General features: G+C 47.7%; 1 protein-coding gene across 1 annotated transcript; it reads right to left on the reverse strand.

Moving 5' to 3' along the window:
* Nucleotides 1-6109: 6109 nt before the first annotated feature.
* Nucleotides 6110-10653, reverse strand: LOC137846839 (olfactory receptor 14C36-like). The gene is made up of 2 exons (XM_068664949.1): nucleotides 9760-10653; nucleotides 6110-6298 (listed from the first exon to the last, which is right to left on the reverse strand). The coding sequence occupies exons 1-2, from the start codon at nucleotides 10651-10653 to the stop codon at nucleotides 6110-6112; spliced, it is 1083 nt and encodes a 360-aa protein (XP_068521050.1).
* Nucleotides 10654-24038: the final 13385 nt, after the last annotated feature.

The raw sequence follows: 24038 nt of genomic DNA on the forward strand, positions 1-24038 counted from the left end.
CTTTAGCCCATTCCCTCTAGTCTGGTCACTGGGCATGTTGGAGAACAGACCAACCCCCACCTCTCTACAGCCTCCTTTGAGGTAGCTATAGAGAGATAAAAGGTCACCCCTGAGCCTCCACTTCTCCAGGCCGAACAATCCCAGCTCCCTTAGCTGCTCCTTGTAAGACTTGTTCTGGGTTACACGTCCCAGAGTAGTGAAAGGAACAATGCAATTCTTTTTGCCTTCTGCATCTACAGCAGAGGAAGTAGGATTTTGAAAAAAGTAGGATTTTGAAAAAAGTAGGATTTTTGAAAAAAGAGTAGAGTAAAGAGTAGAGTAAAAAAAAAAAAAAAAGTAAATGTCTTTACTTTTCATCCTGAGTTTTCTACAGAAGACGCAAGAGAGACCATGGATGACCAGGTACCTGCTCATATTACAGTTACTAATAATTTCACCTACTAATATTTAAGCTGAATTTCTCTGGTTCCAATGGTCATTTAGATTTTATTTTATTTATTTTATTTTATTTTATTTTATTTTATTTTATTTTATTTTATTTTATTTTATTTTATTTTATTTTATTTTATTTTATTTTATTTTATTTTATTTATCTAAAGAAAAAAACACCTGGCTTGTCTTAGAAAGTGTTTAATGTGCTGGGCTGGGCTGCAGTTACAGGGATAAAGACCACTGCTGGCAGTGGAGGTGTCAGACCTCTAGACTCTGCTATTCCTCCCTATGGAGGTCTCCAAAGAAGTCACCCTGGATGAATAGCAAGAGGAGAATGATGCTCCAAACTGAAATGCAGCAAAATTAAGCCTTTAAAACTAGATATTTTTTTTTTATTAGCTGCTTTTTGAAATCTTCTTTGAGTACATCATGCAAGCTCTGCAATTAGCTACACAAGGCACAAAGGCTTGAAGAATAGTATGGAAGAGATGTTAGGAATTTCTGCATTTTAATGAGTTCCATGGTGTATTGTGGTGCTGAGTCTATGAAGCTCAGGTACTGAAAGGAGAATAATGCAACTGCTAGAGAAAGTAAAGTCAGGAGGAAAAGTTGATGTGACGTGGAATATTAATGGACCCCATTGAGGGCTGTTACAAACTAAGCCTCCCCAATATCTTGTTAGAGCAGATACCTGGAGGCCATGGTTACAGACAGGCAAAGCACTGTGCTGAGGAAAGTCTTGGTTGGTTTTGGTGATGCAGAAGAGCCAAGACCTGACCCCAGCCACTGGACAGGGAGATCCTGCACCCCCACGTCTAGCTCAAGGTTCTTCTTGGGGTCTGTGGAATGTGGTGGGCAGTGGGATGTCGTGAGAAGAACTGTGGTATGAAACCTCCGAGCAGCTGCACAGGGTTGAAAGGAATCCGTGAGTCCCCATCACAATGAATATAACATATCTCCTCCTAAGCTTTAGCCTAAGGGACAAAAAATTCAGGGCAGATAGGGCCTTCTCTTTTTACCAGCACCCTCTGCCTTCTCCTCTGCAGGCTTTCCTATGCTGTCCCACACATTGCCCTATTTCCTTGAAGTCTGGAGACACCCATCTCGGTTCTCCATCTTGCTCTCATCCCTTGCTTTCACTGATGTCTTGTCAGCCCTCATCAGCTGTTTCTTGAAACACGAAGCAAGGGTCTGATCAGAGGGTGACCTCTGGCACCAAAGCATGACCCTTTGAGGGACATTTCTCCCTCCTTGTAACCAGTGCCAGCCTTCCATGGAACACTATGTAGCAGTTTTTTCTTTCCTGCTCTTTCCTACTGCCAAAGGAAGCTCCATCAGGGTGGAAACCACTCCTGAAGTAGGCATCCCAACCCAGCAGGCTCCTTGCAGCCTGGCAGCCAACCAGAAACAAGTCGCCTCAGAGCAAGGTCAAGGGGCCTGCACAGAAAATCCAGTTCTTGGGGGTAAAATGGCAGGATGGACGTCGCCATATTCCAATGGATGTGATCAATAAAATAAAAGCAATGTCTCCGCCAACTAGCAAAAAGGAAATGCAAGCTTTCCTAGGCCTCTTGGGATTCTGGAGAATGCATGTGCCAGGCTATAGTCAGCTTGTGAATCCTCTATATCAAGTGACTCGAAAGAGAAACTATTTCGAGTGGGGCCCTGAGCAACAACAGGCATTTGAACAAATCAAACAAGAAATAGCTCGTGCAGTAGCCCTTGGGCCTGTCCGTACTGGACCAGCTGTGCAAAACATACTGTACACTGCAGCTGGGGAGCATGGCCTCACCTGAAGCCTTTGGCAGAAAACCCCAGAAGAAACTCGAGGTCAACCTCTGGGTTTCTGGAGTCAGGGCTATCGAGGATCAGAAGCCAATTACACCCCAAATGAAAAAGAAATACTCACAGCATATGAGGGTGTTCGAGCTGCTTCAGAAGTTGTGGGTACAGAGGCACAGCTCCTCTTGGCACAGCAGCTACCTGTGTTACATTGAATGTTCAAAGAGAAAATTCCCACTACACACCATGCAACTGATGCTACATGGAGTAAGTGGATAGCGTTAATTACACAGCGGGCTCAAATGGGAAAACCCAATCGCCCAGGAATCCTGGAAGAGATTATGGGCTGACTGGAAGGCAGAGATTTCGGAGTGCCAACAGAAAAGGTAACCCGTGCTGAAGAGACACCACCATACAATGAGTTGCCAGAAGACAGAAAGCAGTATGCGTTGTTTACTGACGGATCCTGCCGTGTGATAGGGAGCCATCGGACATGGAAAGCTGCTGTGTGGAACCCCATACAACGAGTTGTGGAAGCCATGGAAGGGGAAGGTGAGTTGAGTCAGTATGCAGAAGTAAAAGCCATACAACTAGCCCTAGATATCGCCGAAAGAGAAAATTGGCCAGTATTGTATCTTTTTACTGACTCATGGATGGTGGCAAATGCGCTGTGGGGGTGGCTGCAGCAATGGAAAGAGAGCAACTGGCAGCGCAGAGGTAAACCTATCTGGGCTGCTACCCTGTGGCAAGATATTGCTGCCCGGGTAGAAAACCTGGATGTTAAAGTACGTCATGTAGATGCCCACATGCCCAAGAGTCGCGCTACTGTAGAACATCGGAACAACGAAGAAGTGGATTGAGCTTCGAAAATGGAAGTGGCTCAGGTGGACCTAGACTGGGAACGTAAGGGTGAGCTGTTTGTAGCTCGATGGGCCCATGAAACATCAGGACATCTGGGGAGGGATGCCACTTACAGATGGGCTCGTGATCGAGGGGTGGACTTGACCATTGAAGCCATCACACAGGTTACCCATGAGTGTGAGACCTGTGCTGCAATCAAGAAAGCCATGAAGGTAAAATCTCCCTGGAACAGGGGGAGGTGGCTAGGGTTTCAATATGGTGAGGCCTGGCAAATTGACTATATTGGACCACTTCCAAAAACCCGCCAAGGCAAACGGTACATACTTACCATGGTAGAAGCAACTACTGGGTGGTTGGAAACATACCCTGTAAACCATGCCACGGCCCGAAATACTATCTTGGGCCTGGAAAGACAAGTATTGTGGCGTCATGGTACACCAGAGAGAATTGAGTCTGACAATGGGACTCATTTCCGAAACAATCTTGTTACCTCCTGGGCAAAGAGGCATGGTATTGAGTGGGTATACCACATCCCTTATCACCCACAAGCCTCTGGGAAGGTTGAGAGGTACAATGGACTGTTAAAGACTATGTTACGAGCATTAGGTGCTGGGACATGGAAACAATGGGACACAAATCTACCAGAAGCCACTTGGCTAGTTAACAATAGGGGGTCTGACAGCCGTGCTGGTCCTGCCGAAACAAAACCCCTACACACTGTGAAAGGAGCTAAAGTTCCCGTAGTGCATGTAGGAAGGTGGATGGGGAAGGCAGTGTGGGTTGCTCCTGCCTCGGGAAAAGGCAAACCCACTCGTGGGATTGTCTTCGCCCAAGGACCAGGGTATACCTGGTGGGTCATGCAAAGGAATGGGGATATCAAGTGTGTGCCTCAAGGAGATTTGACACTGAGAGAAAACTAATCTGTAATCTAAGTTATATGTTGTAGGAAGATGCTGTAGGATCAACGACAGGTCAACGTTGCAAGGAGCCGGGCAGTGCAACAAGGACTTGAGCTAAGCTGGTGCTCGCGTCCAGACATCCAACTCCTCCTGCCTTGAGTGGCCACTTTGGCAGATGAAGACCTAATCATCAACAGTTCTTATGAACGTTTTCCAAGAAACACCTATGGAATAAGAAGATACACCTGCCTATTACTCTTGTCCTATTAAATCCTTGTCCTGTTAAAGGACAAGGAATAATGATGAGGATGCTTGTATGCTAAAGTATGCTTCCCTGGATCCATGGCCATGGCCAGCAGCAGGAAGTGGCCTTTTCACTGCTTCTTTCTTTTTGGTTCCTCATTGCTTTCTTGTGCTCTTGTATCTGTCTAAGTCTCGAGGTCTCATATGCATTGATGACAGTCCTGTTGTCTTTGCAGTGGCATCCCTGTCCCTGCAGGCAGCAGCAGGCACTGTGCAGCCCTGGGTCACAGCTGGCCTCCCTGCTAGCACCACAGTAACAAGAGGGTCTTGCTCAGGGCAAACCCAGGACCCTGGACACCTCTTCCAAATGTGCTATCAGAAATAGAGCCAAGAGGTTGCTCTCTGCTCTTCTGTTTATTGTTTTTTTTCATGGAGTGAGAGACAGAGGCTGAGAGTCCCAGAGTGGTCCCTGAGGAACCAAGCGCTAAGCCAAGAACTTCCTTTGTGGCAGCACATGCCCAAATAGACAACACTGCCCTCTGCAGTGGGGCAGATGGCCAATGCCAGCTTGGAGAGGAATCTGGAGCTGCCAGGAGATGTCAGGAGATCTGCAGGGACAAGGTGCTCAGTGGGTGTGTTGGATCTGTCTGAGCTGGAGTCACCTTTTCCCTGCAGTAGCCCGCACAGTGCTGTGCTCTGCACTCGTAGCTGGAACAGCACTGATATCACTCCAGTGTTGTGTCTGTTGCTGCGTAGTGCTGGCACAGCATCACGACTCCTTCCAAGCCCCCAAGAGCCAGCAGGCTGGGGGTGGGCAAGTTTTGGGGAGGGGACATTGCCGGGGCAGCTGACCTAAACCAACCAAAGGGATATTCCGTAACACCTGATATCACACTCAGCAATTAAAGGGGGGGCTCTCGTGGGGGAGGGGGCTGTTCCTCCTGAACAACCACTACGCGTTTTGAGGCCCTGCTTCCCAGGACGTGGCCGAATGTCACTCGTTGATGGGAATTAGAGAATATTTTTTTCCCTCTCTCTGTGCTTCCTCACAGACTTATTGTTTCTTTTGTTTCTTTTTTTTCCCTCCCCATTCCCTTTCCCTTTAATTAAACCTTTCTCATCTCAGACCTCGAGTTCTCTGTGTTGTATTTTCTCCCCCTTCCTCTTTGAGGAGAGGGGGAGTGAGAGAGCGGTTGTGGTGGAGCTCAGCTGCCCACCTGAGTAAAATCACCACAACCCTAATGCCATCAAGCTGGAAAGAGGTAGAACCCACCTGTATTTCTGGAGTGACAGGGGCAGCCCAAGAGATAATTGTGCTGGAGTCTGAAGTGAGTCTAACTGGGAAGGAATGGCAAAAGCACCTGTATAAATGAAGTCTCAACTCAATCTGAATTCATTAATATATATAAAAGGCAAATAAACAGTGCTTGGTGTGGGGAGTTTATGCTCTACCAACATGCACACACAAACATCAAACTTTCTAAACCCACAGAACATTGCTTTTACAGATGCCTATATATATGTACAATCAGAAAAGGTAACAAACAAACCTTTAAGTCTATTACTATTAATAGGTTATTAATATAAATAATAAAACCTTCTCTAAACCTCCTTACCTTCTTTCTGCTGTTTAACCTTCTTTGACCTTCTTTCACCTTATCTGACCTTCTTTACCTTCTTTACGCCTTCTGACCTCCTTTGACCCTCTTTCTGCCTTTTCACCTTCTCTGACCCTCATTACCTTTTTTTCACCTTTTGACCTTCTTTGACCTTCTTTCCACCTTTAGACCTTCTTTTCCCTTCTTACTGTCTTCTCTGTCCCTCTTTAACCTCTTTTCATGTTTTTACCTCCTCTTACCTTTCTGCCTTTTGGCTTTCTTTAACCTTGTTCTTTAACCTTGTTGCTGGGCAAAGTTGTTTGACCAATGAAAAGTTGTTTTTGAAAGGGACTGCTGTGGGGTGAACAGTATAAGAGGGGAGCCTGTCCTCAAGATGAAAAAAGACATCCCGATGTCTTTTTTGGCATCACAATGCCAAAACAACTTTGCCCAGCAACAGCAAACACCCAGCAATTTCCATACCTTAATGGCTGGAGAACAAGCAACCCAAAGACTGCATGGTGTCTCCTGAATCACCCTTCTGTTATAAATGGCTCAGTCTTCAAAATAAGACTATAATCAAAGTTTACAATTTATTAAAGGAATAGAGGTAAGCAAACAGCGCTGGGTGCGCCGGGAGTTTCTGCTCCACCAAGACGCACACCAGTTACATCTAGCAGTTGATTTTTATGCTCCTAGGCTAATACATATTTATTACTACTTCTAGAAAAAAACAGGGTACATTAATTAGTTTCCAGAATCCAAACCCTCCTACTGGAGCATGCATATCAGTCTCTGGGCGTCCCTTTTGGGGGTCTCTCATGCTGAAGGCTCATAGTCTTCCTCCCTCTTGCCTTTCTCCTTTGTCCGACTTGGCTGTAAGTCAGAGACTTGTGCAGCATCCCCTGCAAGCTTTGTCTTTTAGTTGTTCTTCAGCTTTCCCCTTCTTCTTAATCTCCTGGCCAGATATCAGAGACTTGCTGAGTGTCCCATGCAATAGTCATAATAGTTAGCTGTTGTTCTGAAACCCCCCAGATATCAGAGACTTCAAGGAAAAGCCTACAAATACATTTCCCTTCAAGATCTCTACTGACACGAATTGCTAAAACATTTCTTTGCAAGATACAAGAACTATATGCATTAACCACTCTGTTTTTCTTAGTCTTGTGGTTATACAAGGGTATGTAAGACAGAAGGTCACATTCATCATACCATGCGGCCCTAGCATTGTTCCATACTGACACGAATCAGATGAACATATCTCACAAGTAGAGAAGTTTTTCCTAATAGCCAACCTAAACCTCCCATGGCACAACTTTAGCCCATTCCCTCTAGTCTGGTCACTGGGCATGTTGGAGAACAGACCAACCCCCACCTCTCTACAGCCTCCTTTGAGGTAGCTATAGAGAGATAAAAGGTCACCCCTGAGCCTCCACTTCTCCAGGCCGAACAATCCCAGCTCCCTTAGCTGCTCCTTGTAAGACTTGTTCTGGGTTACACATCCCAGAGTAGTGAAAGGAACAATGCAATTCTTTTTGCCTTCTGCATCTACAGCAGAGGAAGTAGGATTTTGAAAAAAATAGGATTTTGAAAAAAGTAGGATTTTTGAAAAAAGAGTAGAGTAAAGAGTAGAGTAAAAAAAAAAAAAAAAAAAAAAAAGTAAATGTCTTTACTTTTCATCCTGAGTTTTCTACAGAAGACGCAAGAGAGACCATGGATGACCAGGTACCTACTCATATTACAGCTGAATTTCACCTACTAATATTTAAGCTGAATTTCTCTGGTTCCAATGGTCATTTAGATTTTATTTTACTTTATTTTATTTTATTTTATTTTATTTTATTTTATTTTATTTTATTTTATTTTATTTTATTTTATTTTATTTTATTTTATTTTATTTATCTAAAGAAAAAAAAACACCTGACTTGTCTTAGAAAGGGCTTAATGTGCTGGGCTGGGCTTCAGTTACAGGGATAAAGACCACTGCTGGCAGTGGAAATGTCAGCCCTCTAGACTCTGCTATTCCTCCCTGTGAAGGTCTCCAAATAAGTCACCCTGGATCAATAGCATGAGGAGAATGATGCTCAAAACTGAAATGCAGCAAAAATCAGCCTTTAAAACTAGATTTTTTTTTTTTATTAGCTGCTTTTTGAAATCTTCTTTGACTATATCATGCAAGCTCTGCAATTAGCTACACAAGGCATGAAGGCTTGAAGAATACTATGGAAGAGATGTTAGGAATTTCTGCATTTTAATGAGTTCCATGGTGTATTGTGGTGCTGAGTCTATGAAGCTCAGGTACTGAGAGGAGAATAATGCAACTGCTAGAGAAAGTAAAGTCAGGAGGAAAAGTTGATGTGACTTGGAATATTAATGGGCCCCATTGAGGGCTGTTAAAAACTAAGCCTCCCCAAAATCTTGTTTGTGCAGATACATGGAGGCCATGGTTACAGACAGGCAAAGCACTGTGCTGAGGAAAGTCTTGATTGGTTTTGGTGATGCAGAAGAGCCAAGACCTGACCCCAGCCACGGGACAGGGAGATCCTGCACCCCCACGTCTAGCTCAAGGTTCTTCTTGGGGTCTGTGGAATGTGGTGGGCAGTGGGATGTCGTGAGAAGAACTGTGGTATGAAACCTCCAAGCAGCTGCACAGGGTTGAAAGGAATCCGTGAGTCCCCATCACAATGAATATAATATACCTCCTCCTAAGCTCTAGCCGAAGGGACAAAAAATTCAGGGCAGTTAGGGCCTACTCTTTTTACCAGCACCCTCTGCCTTCTCCTCTGCAGGCTTTCCTATGCTGTCCCACACATTGCCCTATTTCCTTGAAGTCTGGAGACACCCATCTCTGTTCACCATCTTGCTCTCATCCCTTGCTTTCACTGATGTCTTGTCAGCCCTCATCAGCTGTTTCTTGAAACACGAAGCAAGGGTCTGATCAGAGGGTGACCTGTGGGACAACAGCATGACCCTTTGAGGGACATTTCTTCCTCCTTGTAACCAGTACCAGCCTTCCCTGGAACACTATGTGGCAGTTTATTCTTTCCTGCTGTTTCCTACTACCAAAGAAAGCTCCCTCAGAGTGGAAACCACTCCTGAAGTAGGCATCCCAACCCAGCAGGCTCCTTGCGGCCTCTCAGCCAAGCAGACACAAGTCACCTCAGCAGCAGCTTCCAAGCCAGGGGCCTGCTGCTGGCTTTGCAGCTTCTTGGCTAGACACAGCCAAGCCTTGTGCCTGCTGCTGTCCAATCATGGACGCAAGCAGAAGGGACAGGACAACCCATCTGGGGGCCTTCTTTCTGCCTGGGTCCTCCTGGGTGTGTAGGCAGAGGGGATCCCCCAGTCAGCATGCCAAGCAGGTGCCTTCTGCTGGCCTAGCAGGGCCACTGCCAGATGTCAGCCCAAAAGTGCAGATCCCAGGGAGAAGTCAAGGGTGACCTGTCACCTACAGACACAGGTGACCTCACAGTCCCTTTCCGTGACACATTCCTGCTGCTGCCCTATCAAGTGCAGAGACATAAGTCACCCCATGGGATGCTCCAGAGGAGATGGAAAGAGAAGGATACTGAGACAAATGAATTTCCAATAAAATCTTTATTGTCTTTAACAACAAAGGAAACATTATCTCTGTGTACATTAAATGATATGGTAAAAACTAAGACAAAATGTAACATTCAAAATGCTGAGAACTATACTACTAAAAACAAAATAAAATATTGTTGAAATATTAACAGAGAAAAATAATTTTAAAAATGTTGTGTCATTTTCCCAAATACCCTTTTATTTCTGTTAGGATTATTATTAATGACAATGTTATGATAACACTAATAATGATAAAAATGATATGATATAGTATGAATCAAAATATTTGCATATTATTAAGAATACGTCCTCTGAATACATCACAGATGCTAAAGAAGCATGTATGGAAACAATTTCCTCACTGCATTCTTGAGCTCCTGGTTCCTCATGCTGTAGATGAGGGGGTTCACTACTGGAGGCACCACCGAGTACAGAAATGACACCACCAGGTCCAGGGACAGTGAGGAAATGGAGGGAGGCTTGAGGTAGGCAAAAATGGCAGTACTGACAAAGAGAGAGACCACAGCCAGGTGAGGGAGGCATGTGGAAAAGGCTTTGTGCCGGCCCTGAGAAGAGGGCATCCTCAGCACTGCCCTGAAAATCTGCACATAGGACAGCACAATGAAAACAAAACAACCAAAGGCCAAAAAAACACTAAAAACAAGAGCCCTAACTTCCCTGAGATAGGTATTTGAGCAGGAGAGTTTGAGGATCTGGGGGATTTCACAGAAGAACTGGTCCACAGCATTGCCTTGGCAGAGGGGAAGGGAAAATGTGTTGGCCGTGTGCAGGACACTGTACAGAAAGCCACTGCCCCAGGCAGCTGCTGCCATCTGGGCACAAGCTCTGCTGCCCAGGAGGCTCCCGTAGTGCAGGGGCTTGCAGATGGCAACGTAGCGGTCATAGGCCATGACGGTGAGAAGGGAATACTCTGCTACAACCAAGAAGACAAAAAAGAAGACCTGAGCAACACATCCTTGATAGGAGATGGCTCTAGTGTCCCAGAGGGCATTGGCCATGGCTTTGGGCAGAGTGGTGGAGATGCAGCCCAGGTCGAGGATGGCGAGGTTGAGGAGGAAGAAGTACATGGGGGTGTGGAGGCGGTGGTGGCAGGCTATGGCGCTGAGGATGAGGCCGTTGCCCAGGAGGGCAGCCAGGTAGATGCCCAGGAAGAGCGCAAAGTGCAGGAGCTGCAGCTCGCGCGTTTCTGCGAATGCCAGCAGGAGGAACTCACTGACTGAACTGCTGTTGGGCATTTGCTGACATTAAGCACAGCCTCCTGTTGAAGATGACAATGCAGATCAAAGTTAGAACAGACTTAAATGAGGAAAATCTATTCCCTGTCTTAGCACACCCCCCAGGAGATCTTCTCTCTTTACAGGAGAACCTGCCAGAATCTCATTGTTTCCATTCTGATCTCTCTGTGCAATGCTCTGGGATTCTCAGTCTCCTGTACAATCCTGAGAACACATTAACCTCAAACTTGCCTCCCCTGCAGTGCAGGAATCGGAAAGCACAGAACCAAAAAAAAAAGCCTTCTCCTTTAGATAAACAAAGCCTCAATCTTCTTCTGGAAATGACCCCTTATAAATGACATTCCCTAAAGCATCTTCTACTAATTTCTGGAGAAACAGAGAGACTCACCCTGACAGATGCTATCAGCCATCGGATGTGCCAGCTGTTGAAGAGCCCTCTGGCAACCCCACCTGCATGGCCCTGCTGCCAGAGCCTCACAGTGTCAAGAGCCTGCAGATGTGTCCTGCCACACGCTTCCCTCTGTTGTTGCGCTCCTCAGTGCCTCCAAGTCCTCTCTCCTTCTCTCCTCTCTGCGTGCCAGCTGCGGTCAGAGCCCCCAGCCCTGCTGGGTTGTGCAGAGGAGCTGCTCCTGGGCACAGCTCTCTCTCTGCACCAGGGCCCTCTTGCCACGAGCTCTCTCTGTCCCATGAGCCCGGCCCAGCTCAGCAGCACAGCACCAGCCCAAGGCACTGCAATCACCCCTCTGTGGGCTTGGCTGATGAGCCCATGGACCTCAGGCACAAGGGGAAAAAATAATCATTATTATTATTAATAGAGAAAGATTATTATGAACTAAATAATTTAACTAAAGGGAAAAAGAAGGGGAAAAGGCAGGGGGAAAGGGAAACACAAACAGACAATCAAACAAAACAAATAAAGCCTATGTGGAAGTGCAGAGGGAAGAAATTACTCTCTACTTCCACAAATGTACTTCCCACACTTTTTTGCCCACCCCCTAGGAGGGTTAGAGAGAGTCCTGATGCTGTGCGAGCACTGCTCAGCAGGAGACACAACACTGTTGTGATCCCACTGCTGTTTTAGCTCCACGTGCAGAGCACAGCACTGTATGGGCTGCTGCAGGGAAAGTTAACATCCCAGCCAGACCCAGTACAGTAACTTTGTATGGACTTTGCTGTCCATGCAAAGTCCTTAAAGCCCTCCTCAGAGCTTTTAACCAATATTTTTGGTTAGTCCAGCTGGCATCCTGTTATAAGTGGCGCCCCCGCCAGGGGTCGGTACTGCGACCTATCTTGTTTAAGGTCTTTATTGATGACCTAGATGAGGAGATTGAGTGTACCCTCACTAAATCTTCAGATGACATCAAGTTGGGAGGTAGTGACAATACACATGAGGGAAGGGTGGCCTTTTGGAGGGATCTGGATAGGCTGGATTTCTGGGTTGAGGTGAATGGGATGAGGTTCAACAACGCCAAGTGCAGGGTCCTTCACTTTGGCCACAATAACTCCATGCAATGCTATAGGCTTGGGGCAGAGTGGCTAGAAGACTGTGAAGAGGAAAAGGACCTGGGAATGTTGATGGATGCTCGGCTGAACATGAGCCAGCCGTGTGCCCAGGTGGCCAAGAAGGCCAAGGGCATCCTGGCCTGTACTAGAAATAGTGCAGCCAGCAGGAGCAGGGAGGTGATCATCCTCCTGTACTCGGCTCTGGTGAGGCCACACCTCGAGCACTGTGTTCAGGTTTGGACCGTTGTTACAAAAGGACATTGAGGTCCTGGAACATGTCCAGAGAAGGGCAACCAAACTGTTGAGGGTTCTGGAGCACAGGTCTTATGAGGAGTGGCTGAGGGAACTGGGATTGTTTAGTGTGCAGAAGGGGAGGCTCAGGGGAGACTTTATTGCACTCTACAACTTCCTGAAGAGAGGTTGATGTAAGGTGGGGGTTGGCCTCTTCTCTCAGATAACTAATGATAGGACTTGAGGAAATGGCCATCAGTTCTGCCTGGGGATGTTTAGATTAGGTATCACAAAAAATTTTTTCTCTCAAAGAGTAGTCGGGAACTGGAATGGTCTGCTCAGGGAGGTGGTGGAATCACTGACCCTCAGTGTTCAAGAAGCACCAGGACAAGGTGCTAGGAGATATGGCTTAGTAGCTTAGTGGGTAGTATTAGTGATAGGAAGGTTGGACTAAATGGTCTTGTAGGTCTTTTCCAAATTTGTGTTTCTATGATTTCCATGATTCTATGATAGGACAAGGGGAATGATTTTAAACGTCAAGAGGGTAGATTTAGATTAGATAGATGAAATTCTTGACTTGGAGGTGAGGCACTGACACTTGTGCTGTGGGTCCAGAGGTCACCCAGAGGGAGTTTGGATCAGCCCATGCCCTTGTGTTTGAAGGAACAGCTGGTGAGAATAGAGATGCAGCAGTGAAATCATGGAAATAGCAGAGTGAAAGCAATGTTTGGAAGAGAACTGTTGGTCTGCAGTCTTCTGCAGCCTTCAGGGAAGTGTGGGAGAGCATAGGAAAGCATGCAGAGGAGAAGGCAGAGGGCTCTGACAAGAATGGAAGGCTTCAGCAGCACTGACATCTTTGTCCCCTTGGCCATGGCTTATAAGGATACGTTATACTCATGGCATTGGGACCATGAATTCTCCTTTCAAACCTTTGCAAACACTGGGAGGTGTCATACCATTGTCCTTCACATATGGTATTGTGGGCATCACCCCCTGCCACACAGACCCCAGGAAGAGCAAGACATGGGGATGCTGGGGGTGCAGGATCTCCCCTCCAGTGTCTAGGGTCAGGCCTTGACCCTTCTGAGTCACCAAAACAAACCAAGATTTCTCAGCACAGTGCCTTTGCCTGTCTGTAATAATGGCTTTTAGTTATCTGCCCTAACAATTCCCATGGGAGGCTTTCATAGTAACAGACCAGAATAGCCAACAGAGTCTAGAGTCTGGAGTCTAGAGCAGTCTAATACCACAGAATAGAGTAGCCAACAGAGGAGAGACATGTACTTTGATATAATGACAGCCATCAGAAAGCTGATCCCAGTTAGATGACTGATATGGGGAGGTCAGGAGTAGCCTGGCCAGGAGAGATGTCAGATTGGGGTGCGGGAAGAGGAAGTGAAGAGGAGCTCAGAAGCTTACCTTTGTAGAGGTAAGAGGGTTCATGTAATGTTGATGCTGCTGTAAAACTCATTTCAAACAGTCGTGTAGGGCTTGTAAACTATTTTCAACAGAATCTCTCAACCTAAACATTAGTGCAACATCCTGACAGGAATCCACTATTGTAAAGCAGAACTCAAAATACCATGTGAAGAAAAACTCAGCATATAGTCGCTTTTTTTTACATTTCCTCTCTTGCTCACCCTAATCCCCACCATTAAAAATAATATTAAAATGCTCTATTTATCCCTAGACTTCTTCACAAACCAAAAAAAAACCCTAAGCCATAATGTTTGCCCATACCCTAACCAGAGACCTGACACCACAAACAGAACACCAAACCTTACAACTATATCTTTGTTTACTCTCTAAACCAGAAAGTTGAGCCCCAGTCCACAGAGGACAGGAAGAGATGAGCTCTGCCTCAGGATCTCCTGCCCCAGCAGGAGCAATGTGACTGTGGCAGTGAATGTGAGGTCACTTCTGTCTCTGCACTTGATTGGGCAGCAGCAAGAACGTGTCACGGAAAGGGTCTGGGAGGTCACTTGTGTCTGGAGGTGGCAGGTCACTCTTGACTTCTCCCTGGGATCTGCACTTTTGGGCTGACATCTGGCAGTGGCCCTGCTAGGCCAGCAGAAGGCACCTGCTTGGCATGCTGACTGGGGGATCCCCTCTGCCTCCAGACCCAGGGGGACCCAGACAGAAAGAAGGCCCCCTTATGGGTTGTCCTGTCCCTTCTGCTTGAGTCCATGACTGCACAGCAGCAGGCACAAGGCTTGGCTGTGTCTAGCCAAGAAGCTGCAAAGCCAGCAGCAGGCCCCTGGCTTGGAAGATGCTGCTGAGGTGACTTGTGTCTGGTTGGCTGAAAGGCCGCAAGGAGCCTGCTGGGTTGGGATGCCTACTTCAGGAGTGGTTTCCACCCTTACGGAGCTTCCTTTGATAGTAGGAAAGAGCAGGAGAGAAAAACTGCCACAACGTGCACCCTGGAATGTTGGCACTGGCCATGAGGAGGAAGAAATGTCCAGGGGAACAACTGGTCCGTCTGCTAGAGTTAGAGGCAAAGAAGGTGTTAAGAGCCTCAGCCTTTATCTCCTTTCTTGTTACCAGGTTTCCCCTCACATCCAATAAAGGATGATGATTCTCCCTAATCTTCCTTTATGTGAAGTATTTATATAAGCAGTTTTTATTGTCTTTGACAGTAATATACCAATGGAGCTCCAGCTGGGCTTTGGCCCTTCTAATTTTGACCTGCACAGCCCCATAACATTCAGGACACAGCTCCAGACAAACTGAAAGCATGCATGGGAGGAAAGCACAGAAGACTTTCCTGCAAGTCCTGATGCTGCTGTCTTGTCACAGATAGCACAATCACATGGGATTAGAACTGTCTGCCTGCAGACCTTAACGCCTGACAGAATGGAGAGTCAGTCCACGGGAACCTTGAGAAACCTCAAGATTTGTCTAAAGGAACATCGTGCCCTTTACAAGAAGAAGAGCCCTGTCCTGCACTGATGAAGAGTAACCCTACACATCAGGGCAGCGTGGGATGCTGCTGAGTGAGCAGTGCCCAGGAGGAGGAGGGCCTGGGCACCACAAGGGATGCCATACGAGCAGTGGTGCCTGCTCACTAGGAACCAGGCCAGCTTCCTACAGAGTTGCCTTACAAGGAGCATGGCCACCAAGATGATATGAGTTATCAGACTCAGCTCATCTGTGTAAGAGACCACCAACAGAAGGGTCTGCAGCCAGCAGGGTAAGAGGTACAGGTATGAGAGTCCTTAGGTAAGGCTGCTGTGGAAAGGATTAAGGGCTGTGACAAGACTGAGACTGCCAGCAGGACCCAGGTCTTTGTGTCTATGGCTATGACTGTTGTCTCTGCCACTGAGGTCTATGAGCAGACAGATTACTGTTAAAGCACCAGGGCCTCATTGCCTCCTCGCCCCCAACCATGAACCAGGCAGGGGTCGTACCATTCTCCTGCACTTGGCCATGCACATCCCCATCTCCTACTGCCCCACAGAGAGCCCTGAGCAACCTGTAAAGGAAAGGATCTCCCTTCCCAGGGGACAGGGGTCAAGGCCTGGCCCTTGTGCTTTCTGACACACATCCAGTTTGTCCACACATCAGTGTCACCTTCACATTGCCTTTGTCTCCTTGTCCTCACTGCCTCCAGGGTTCTGCTCTAACGAGCTCCAAGGGAAACTGTGTGAGTGCTGGCCCTCAGGGGGACACTGCAGGAAACTTGCCTCTGACTTGCACTTCTGGAGAGATGTCTTCAATTGTCTCGGAGTGCCTGAGGTTCGTGGGCTCATCAGCAAAGCCCCCAGAGGGGTGATTGCAGTGCCTTGGGCTGGTGCTGTGCTTCTGAGCTGTGCCATGCTTGTGAGACAGAGAAAACACATTTCAGAAAGTCCCATGAAGCAGAGAGAGCGCTGTGCCCAGGAGCAGCTCCTCTGCACAGCACAGCAAGGCAGGGGGCTCTGACTGCAGCTGGCATGGGGAGAGGGGAGAAGGAGAGGGGGCTTGGAGGCATAAGGGAGTGGGAGGATGCTGAGAGCTGCCTGCAGGAGAAATGTGCACAGCCCTTGACAAGGTAAGTGTCAAGGTGAATATTCTGTCCATCTGCTCTTCTACTGCAGCTTCAGTGCTCCCAGCTGTCTCAACTTTCTTCTCAGAGAAATCGCTGTCCATGTTCATCATGCTAACCATAACAGGGATAACTACCAGATAACAAAAGAAAACTCTACCTTGCTCAAGCAAGAAAGAAACCTGGTTGAAGGTCCTCTTCAAAAAGAGAGGGTCAGGCTAAGGCATGTTTTAAGACTTACAATGGCTTTTCCTGAGAGAAGTCTGTTATAACATTTCTCTGCCATCTCATCTTCAGAAGACAAATGTGTCCAGAGTCAGCAAATGCCCAACGTCAGCTTCGTGAGCGAGTTCCTCCTGCTGGCATTTGCAGACACACGCGAGCTACAGCTCCTGCACTTCGTGCTCTTCCTTGGCATCTACCTGGCTGCCCTCCTGGGCAACGGCCTCATCCTCAGCGCCGTAGCCTGCCACCACCGCCTCCACACCCCCATGTACTTCTTCCTCCTCAACCTCGCCCTCCTCGACCTGGGCTGCATCTCCACCACTCTGCCCAAAGCCATGGCCAATGCCCTCTGGGACATCAGGGCCATCTCCTATCAAGGATGTGCTGCACAGGTCTTCTTTTTTGTCTTCTTCATTGGAGCAGAGTATTCCCTTCTGACCATCATGGCCTACGACCACTGCGTTGCCATCTGCAAGCCCCTGCACTACGGGAGTCTCCTGGGCAGCAGAGCTTGTGCACAGATGGCAGCAGCTGCCTGGGGCAGTGGCTTTCTCAATGCTCTCCTGCACACGGCCAACACATTTTCCCTGCCCCTCTGTCGAGGCAATGCTGTGGACCAGTTCTTCTGTGAAATCCTCCACATCCTCAAGCTCTCCTGCTCAGATGTCTACCTTAGGGGAGCTGGAGTAGTTGTATTTAGTATTTCTGTGTTATTTGGTTGTTCTATTTTCATTATTATTTCCTATATTCACATCTTCAGGGCAGTGCTAAGGATACCCTCTTAGCAGGGCCAGCACAAAGCATTCTCCACGTGCCTCCCGCACATGGCTTTTGTCTCCCTGATGGTGAGCACTGGCATGTTTTCCTACCTGAAGCCTGCCTCCATCTCCTTCCCTACCCTGGACCTGGTGATGGCAGTTCTCTACTCGGTTGTACCTCCAGCAGTGAACCCTCTCATCTACAGCATAAGGAACAAGGAACTAAGGAATTCAGTGAGGACAGTGCTAGAATACGCAATTCTTCAATATATTCACATATAATATTATGCATAAAATCAAAATTCCAATATTTCCTCAAAAAAAGGAAGACTTTTTCTCTTAATATTTGTCTGTGTTATTATATTCAGAAGATATTTTTTCTTATATATCTAATATATTTTTTATCCTCCTACTTGTTAATCATTTACTTGTTACTCATTTACAGGAAACATGGCAGTTTCCTGTATAGTTACACCCAATAAGGAAGTCATAAGTTTATTTCACTCAGGTCCCCTCTCTTCCCATCTCCTCTGGAGCTGGTGGAGCCGCACCAGCATGTAGGAGGGGCTGAGGGCCAAGAGTCCAGCTGCCACATGCAGAAGCAGCCCCGGTGGCCCTCGTGGCTGCCCCTCACTGCCCACTGGGCTCTGCCTCTCTGCTGCCTTTGGGTCGGGGCTGCTGCTTCCCTGGAGCCATGGCCATGGCCAGCAGCAGGATGTAGCCCTTTCACTGCTTCTTTCTTTTTGTTTCCTCATTTCTCTCTTGTGCCCTTGTATCTGTGTTAGTCTTGAGGTCTCATATGCCTCATTGACAGTCCTGTTGTTTCTACAGTGGCATCCCTGTCCCTGCAGGCAGCAGCAGGCACTGTGCAGGCCTGGGTCACAGCTGCCTCCCTGCTAGCAGCACAGTAACGAATGGGGCTGTTCAGGGCAAACCCAGAAGCCTGGACACCTCTTCCAGATGTGCTATCAGGAACACAGCCAAGGGGTTGCTCCCTGCTCTTTTGTTTTCTGGGGATTCGTCATGAAGTGAGGGACACAGGCTGAAAGTCCCAGGGTGGTCCCTGAGGATCCAAGGGCAGGACTAAGAGCTTCTATTATGGCAGAGCTTCCCTAAGGAGATGACAACTGATTTTTAACTCATCTGCATGGAACTGCACCCCCTGCAGTGGGGCAGATGGCAGATTCCAGCCTGGAGAGGAATCTGGAGCTGTCAGGAGATGTCAGGGGATCTGCAGTGACAATGCTCAGTGGGTAGTGATTAGAACCTCAAAAAATGTATGAGTATCCAAAGACGGGACTGGTAAAGGAAAAGGAGAATCTGAGGATTCAATGGGCTAAAGGAGGGCTCTGCAATGCCAGAAGACGTGGTGGAGAGCCAGCAGGTGAAGGCCCGTAAGACTGCAAAGCAACAGTGGAGACCCTCTTGTAGGCTCCTGGGCCAGGTCTGGTGCAGCACTCACCTGCCCTTTGTGCCCTCAGAGACACCCCATGGCCCTGCCCAGCACTGCCCTGTGCTGCTGAGCCATCAGGGCAGATGGAAAGGGGTTCAGCAGCAGAGGTCCCCATGGACGTAGGTCTGCTGCCCAACCTGAGCAGCATGGGCAGCGGGGGAGACCCGCGGGGGTCCCAGAGCACCACAGCCCCTGGCTCAGCACAGCAGCACCGCCAGCTTGGGGCCCTGAGGGGAGCACAGGGAGGGAAGCAGCAATGGCTGGCCAGGCCAGCACGGACACACTGCCCTGGGCAAAGCTCTCTGGGAGCAGGGATGGCCCTGGGGAAGAGTAGGTGTATTGGGTCTGGCTGGAATGTTAACTTTCCCAGCAGCAGCCCATACAGTGCCGTACTCTGTACTTGTAGCTGGAACAGCAGTGTTATCACACCAGTGTTGTGTCTGCTGCTGAGCAGCAGTGGCACAGTATTAGGCCTTTCTCTAACCCTCCTAGGGGGTGGGCAAAAAGTGAGGAGTTAAACATCACTAGGGCAGCTGGCCTAAACCAATCAAAGGGATATTCCATACCATGTGATGTCACACTCAGCAATAAAAGGTGGAAACAGGTAGAGGGGAAGGGTGGGCTCACGTTGGGAAAACGTCAGTCCTCCTCTTGAACACCGGCTGCATGCGTTGAGGCCTTGCTTCAAGGACGTGGTCAATCATCGCTCATTTGTGGGAAGTAGAGAGTGATTTTTTTCCTCTGCACTTCCATATAGCTTTCATTTATTTTGTTTGTTTGCTTTCCTCCCTTCTTTTTATTTTTTCCCTCTCTCTTTTTCCCCTTCCCCTTTTATTTCCCCTTAGTTAAATTGTTTAGTTCATGGTAGTCTTTATTTAATTATTATTATTATTTCCCTTTAATTAAATTATCCTTATCCCAACCCGTGAGTTGTTCTTTGCTTTACTTCTCCCCCTCCTTATTTAAAGGAGGGGGAGTGAGAGAGCAGTTGTGGGGTTTAGCTGCCCAGCACGGTAAAACCATCACAGAAGTGTTTCCCACGGCTGTGGTGCAGAGCAGGGTCCCTGCACTCAGCCTGCCCAGGGTGCTCAGGGGCTTGGGCAGGAGAAGGGAAGGGCAGGAGGTGCCTTCAAAGAGAAGGCACTTTCTGCACTCTCTGCCTGCCTCTTCCTGCTCTGATTGTGGGGCAGGCTCTATGTTAATGGGGTAGTTGGATTTGCACTGGTGACTGAGCTTCCTATTGCATTGAACTGAGACATAAACAGTTTAGCGACGAACCTGAGAATATCCCTTCTTTTTTCTCTGCTTTCAGACTGCACCCCGGCTTTTCTGAGCTGTTCTTTAGGACCTGCAGACAAGGAGACGTGGTTTTTCAGCACAACCTCTGTGTGCATCCTTCCCCCAGCTGAGTGCTGTAAGAGCACTGAGAGGATGGACAGAGGATGGACAGAGCAGCCTTCCTGGAAGTGACTTCTGGCTGAGGTTTTTGCCCATATCAACGACATTTACCACTGCAGTGGAGCTGTGTGGCTGTGTGCTGTGTACAGGACATTCAGCAATCACAAAGCAGGGCTACAACCAGGGAGACACACAAAGGTCACCTTGAAAGAAAGACAATGTGAAGGCTCTAATGAGAAAATAAATGAGTATTGTTTGGGGAAATTTCCCCTAACAGTCTTTATTTTTCCTTCTGTGCAGTGTCCTTGATGAAGGGCAGGAAATGTCCAATGTCAGCTCTGTGAGTGACTTCCTCCTGCTGGCATTCGCAGACACATGTGAGCTGCAGCTCCTGCACTTCGTGCTCTTCCTGGGCATCTACCTGGCTGCCCTCCTGGGCAACGGCCTCATCCTCAGCGCCGTAGCCTGCAACCACCACCTCCACACCCCCATGTACTTCTTCCTGCTCAACCTCGCCCTCCTCGACCTGGGCTGCATCTCCACCACTCTGCCCAAAGCCATGGCCAATGCCCTCTGGGACACCAGGACCATCTCCTATCAAGGCTGTGCTGCTCAGGTCTTCTTTTTAGTCTTATTGGTTCAGAGTTTTTTCTTCTCACCATCATGGCCTATGACTGCTACATTGCCATCTGCAAGCCCCTGCACTATGGGAGCCTCGTGGGCAGCAGAGCTTGTGCCCAGATGGCAGCATCTGCCTGGGGCAGTGGCTTTCTCAATGCTGTCCTGCACACGGCCAACACTTTTTCCCTGCCCCTCTGCCAAGGCAATGCTGTGGAGCAGTTCTTCTGTGAAATCCCCCACATCCTCAAGCTCTCCTGCTCAGATGCCTACCTCACAGAAGTCAAGTTTCTTCTGGTTAATGCCTGTTTAGGTGTTGGTTGGTTTGTTTTTATTGTTTTTTCCTATACTCAGATCTTCAGGGCCGTGCTGAGGATGCCCTCTGAGCAGGGCCAGCACAAAGCTTTTTCCACATGCCTCCCTCACCTGCCCGTGGTCTCCCTGTATCTCAGTACTGCCGTGTTTGCCTACCTGAAGCCCCCCTCTATCTCCTTTCCATTCCTGGACCTAGTGGTGGCTGTTTTGTACTCAGTGTTGCCTCCCGTAGTGAACCCCCTCATCTACAGCATGAGGAATAAAGAGCTCAAGGAGGCACTGAGGATGTTATTGCAATATTCAGTATTTCGACAAAGAAGCCATCTTCTGCATGTGATTCCCTGAAGTAGAGCTGGAGAAGGCAGAAACATCTTTGTTCTTATATTTCAAAAATAGTTCATCCTTTTCAATATTATTCCAATATGCTAAATATTATTTTTATCGTTTTATTTTATAAATTTAAGTTATTTTTGTTCTTCTATCTCTTTCTACCTATTCTTCTAACCCAAAGACCTCATGTAGAGGTGCTTCTAAGCTCTTTGTAACTAACTAAATACAGGAACCAGCAGGTAGGCAGTTTCTGTGGATCTCATTTCTCATACACTCTTCTCAGGTACAGCGGTGGTTGTTGGATGAAGATCCCTGCTCCAACGTGGTGGAAAGCCCTGGTGTCATTTTTGGCTGCCCTTTCTGCACTGGCAGGCACTCCCTCCCTGCAGCCTTTGGAGGGGACCTCCAAAGCCCATCTAGCCACCCCCACTAGACACGCATGGACACCTACACCAGGCAGCCCAGGCCCATTTCCAGTTGGGTTTGGGGTATCTCCAGTTGAGGAGGACTCCCCCATTTTGGGGAAACCTGATCAAGTGCTTGGTATTGGAAACATGATCCAGTTCTTGATATTGCTCACAGTAAAAGTGTTTTCCTGTGTGCAATTCCCATGTCTTGTCCAATCACCGGGCATTGCTGAGACTGTCAGAGGAAAAGATCTGATAGCAAATCCATGTCTCACAGACAGCTCATAGCAGCAGGCAGAGATGAACTAGACATGTTTTCTTGGTATTAGTCAGAACCAAAATGGTCACCAAGGCCTCTATATTCAGTAAAAAGAGTTCAAGGATGAGAAGAGCATGTATTGATAGGAAGACCATGAAAAGCCACCAGGACAAGGGCCATTTTCTGCCCCTGCAGGAGACTGACCCTGGGCAAGGCCCAACCTGGGAAGCAGCTGTGTTGGACGTTCATGGTGGGCAGTGAGCTGGGCAGGAGGCAGCCATGTGCCATGGGAGCACAGGAAGGAAGGCTGAGGGGCACCTCACCGCAGCCTGCCAGGAGTTGCAGGAATGTCAGGAAGAGCCCCCACGGGGCCAGGCTGTGCCCCGGTGTGGTGGTTGTGTAATTCACATTGGTGATGGCACAAATGCCGGTTCCTTCACCAGTGATGCACATCCTTCTTCATGTTAGGCCAAACTCAACGTCCTTCTCTCTGCTTTTCCTCATGGATGACCTGGAATAGGTCTCCTTGACTACTCTGAGGCACAATGCAATGCTTTTTGCCTTCTGCTACTCCAGCACAATATGTGTGACTTTCCCTTACTCTGCACATTGTCCTCACGGGTCATTCCATATTTGTTGCTTTCAAATCCTTACTTGGCCGGGAGCCATTTCCAAAGTGGGGCAAGCTGATGGGTTCTGCCTCAGCCATTTGAACCATGCTATACTTGAGTTCATCAGCCTGAGTTTGCTAAAGATGACCCAGGAAAGTCATCAACAGATGTTCAAGTGTCTAGTTTAAGTAAGGGAGAGTATCTCAGGTTTCCAGTGGCCATTTCAAATCTAGGTCAATCCAAAGAACCCACTGAAGAAGAGGTTTGTCTTTGAAGGGGTGTTCCTGTGCTGGGCTGGGCTGCAGTTACAGGGACAAAGAGCACTGCTGGCAGTGGAGGTGCCCTGGGAACTCCACCTGGCTCCACCTGATTTTCCCAAAGGGCTCTGGCATCCTGCAGGTCTTTTCTGATATCTGCTGGTCCAGGGAAGTGCCTCAAACACAACGGGGCCACTGGAGGTTTTCCCCGGTTGCTTATGGTCAGACAGCAAAGCTCTGCCAGAATACCCAGTATTTTTTTCAGTACTTGAATAATAAAGCAACAACTCATCAGCTCAAAAGACTCAATCCTTTCTGTAAAATGTCTCATGTGAAGTGTAATTTCTATCATGAAGAAATGTGATTTTTCAGGATGCATATTCATCCCAGGAGAAGAAATACTGGTGTTCACCTGTAGTTGCATTGTCATTGCTTTTCTATCATGCTGTGCTCCCTCCCTCATCTTCCAGGCACAAAACTCATCTTGATTACACAGACCCTGCTGAATGTCCCCTTTCCAGCTGCCTGTCTGGACCTATGCACTTCCCATCATTCTCCTGGTTTGCCCTCCTCTTACCGTTTAATCCTTCAGACCGCTCTCAGTGACCCAGTTGCTATTTTGAGTTTCAGTGAGTTCAAGGTCGCCCATCTCTCAGCAGTCTTTGTAATGGTTTCCTTAGTAAGACCCTCATCATTTATCATTGAATTAGTATGATATGGATTAATATTAACACAATTATTTAAATCACTGTAAAATACATCATGTACAGTCATCTTTTTGGTAAGGTAAACATCACTGGAAGCAATAAAATAACTTGAACTGTGGTTTAAAACCCTGCTCTTTCCACCTAAACAGGGTTTCAAAGGAGAAACCCTAGACCAGGAGAATGATGCTCTAAATTGAAACACAACAAAATTCAGCCTTTAAAATGAAGAAAGATTTTTAGTAGATGCTCTTTGAAATCTTCCCCCTTAACTACAACATGAAAGTTCTCC

The sequence above is a fragment of the Anas acuta genome, chromosome W, assembly GCF_963932015.1.
Source record: "Anas acuta chromosome W, bAnaAcu1.1, whole genome shotgun sequence".
In the NCBI taxonomy this organism is placed as follows: Eukaryota; Metazoa; Chordata; class Aves; order Anseriformes; family Anatidae; genus Anas; species Anas acuta.

Excerpts from the sequence above, each read along its gene's own strand:
- LOC137846839 (XM_068664949.1), bottom strand. The coding sequence starts at position 10,653 with ATGCCCAACAGCAGTTCAGTCAGTGAGTTCCTCCTGCTGGCATTCGCA. Across the intron at positions 6,299-9,759 it reads ACCAGGAGCTCAAGAATGCA|GTATGGAAATTGCTGGGTGT; the intron begins GTGAGGAAATTG and ends CCAGCCATTAAG.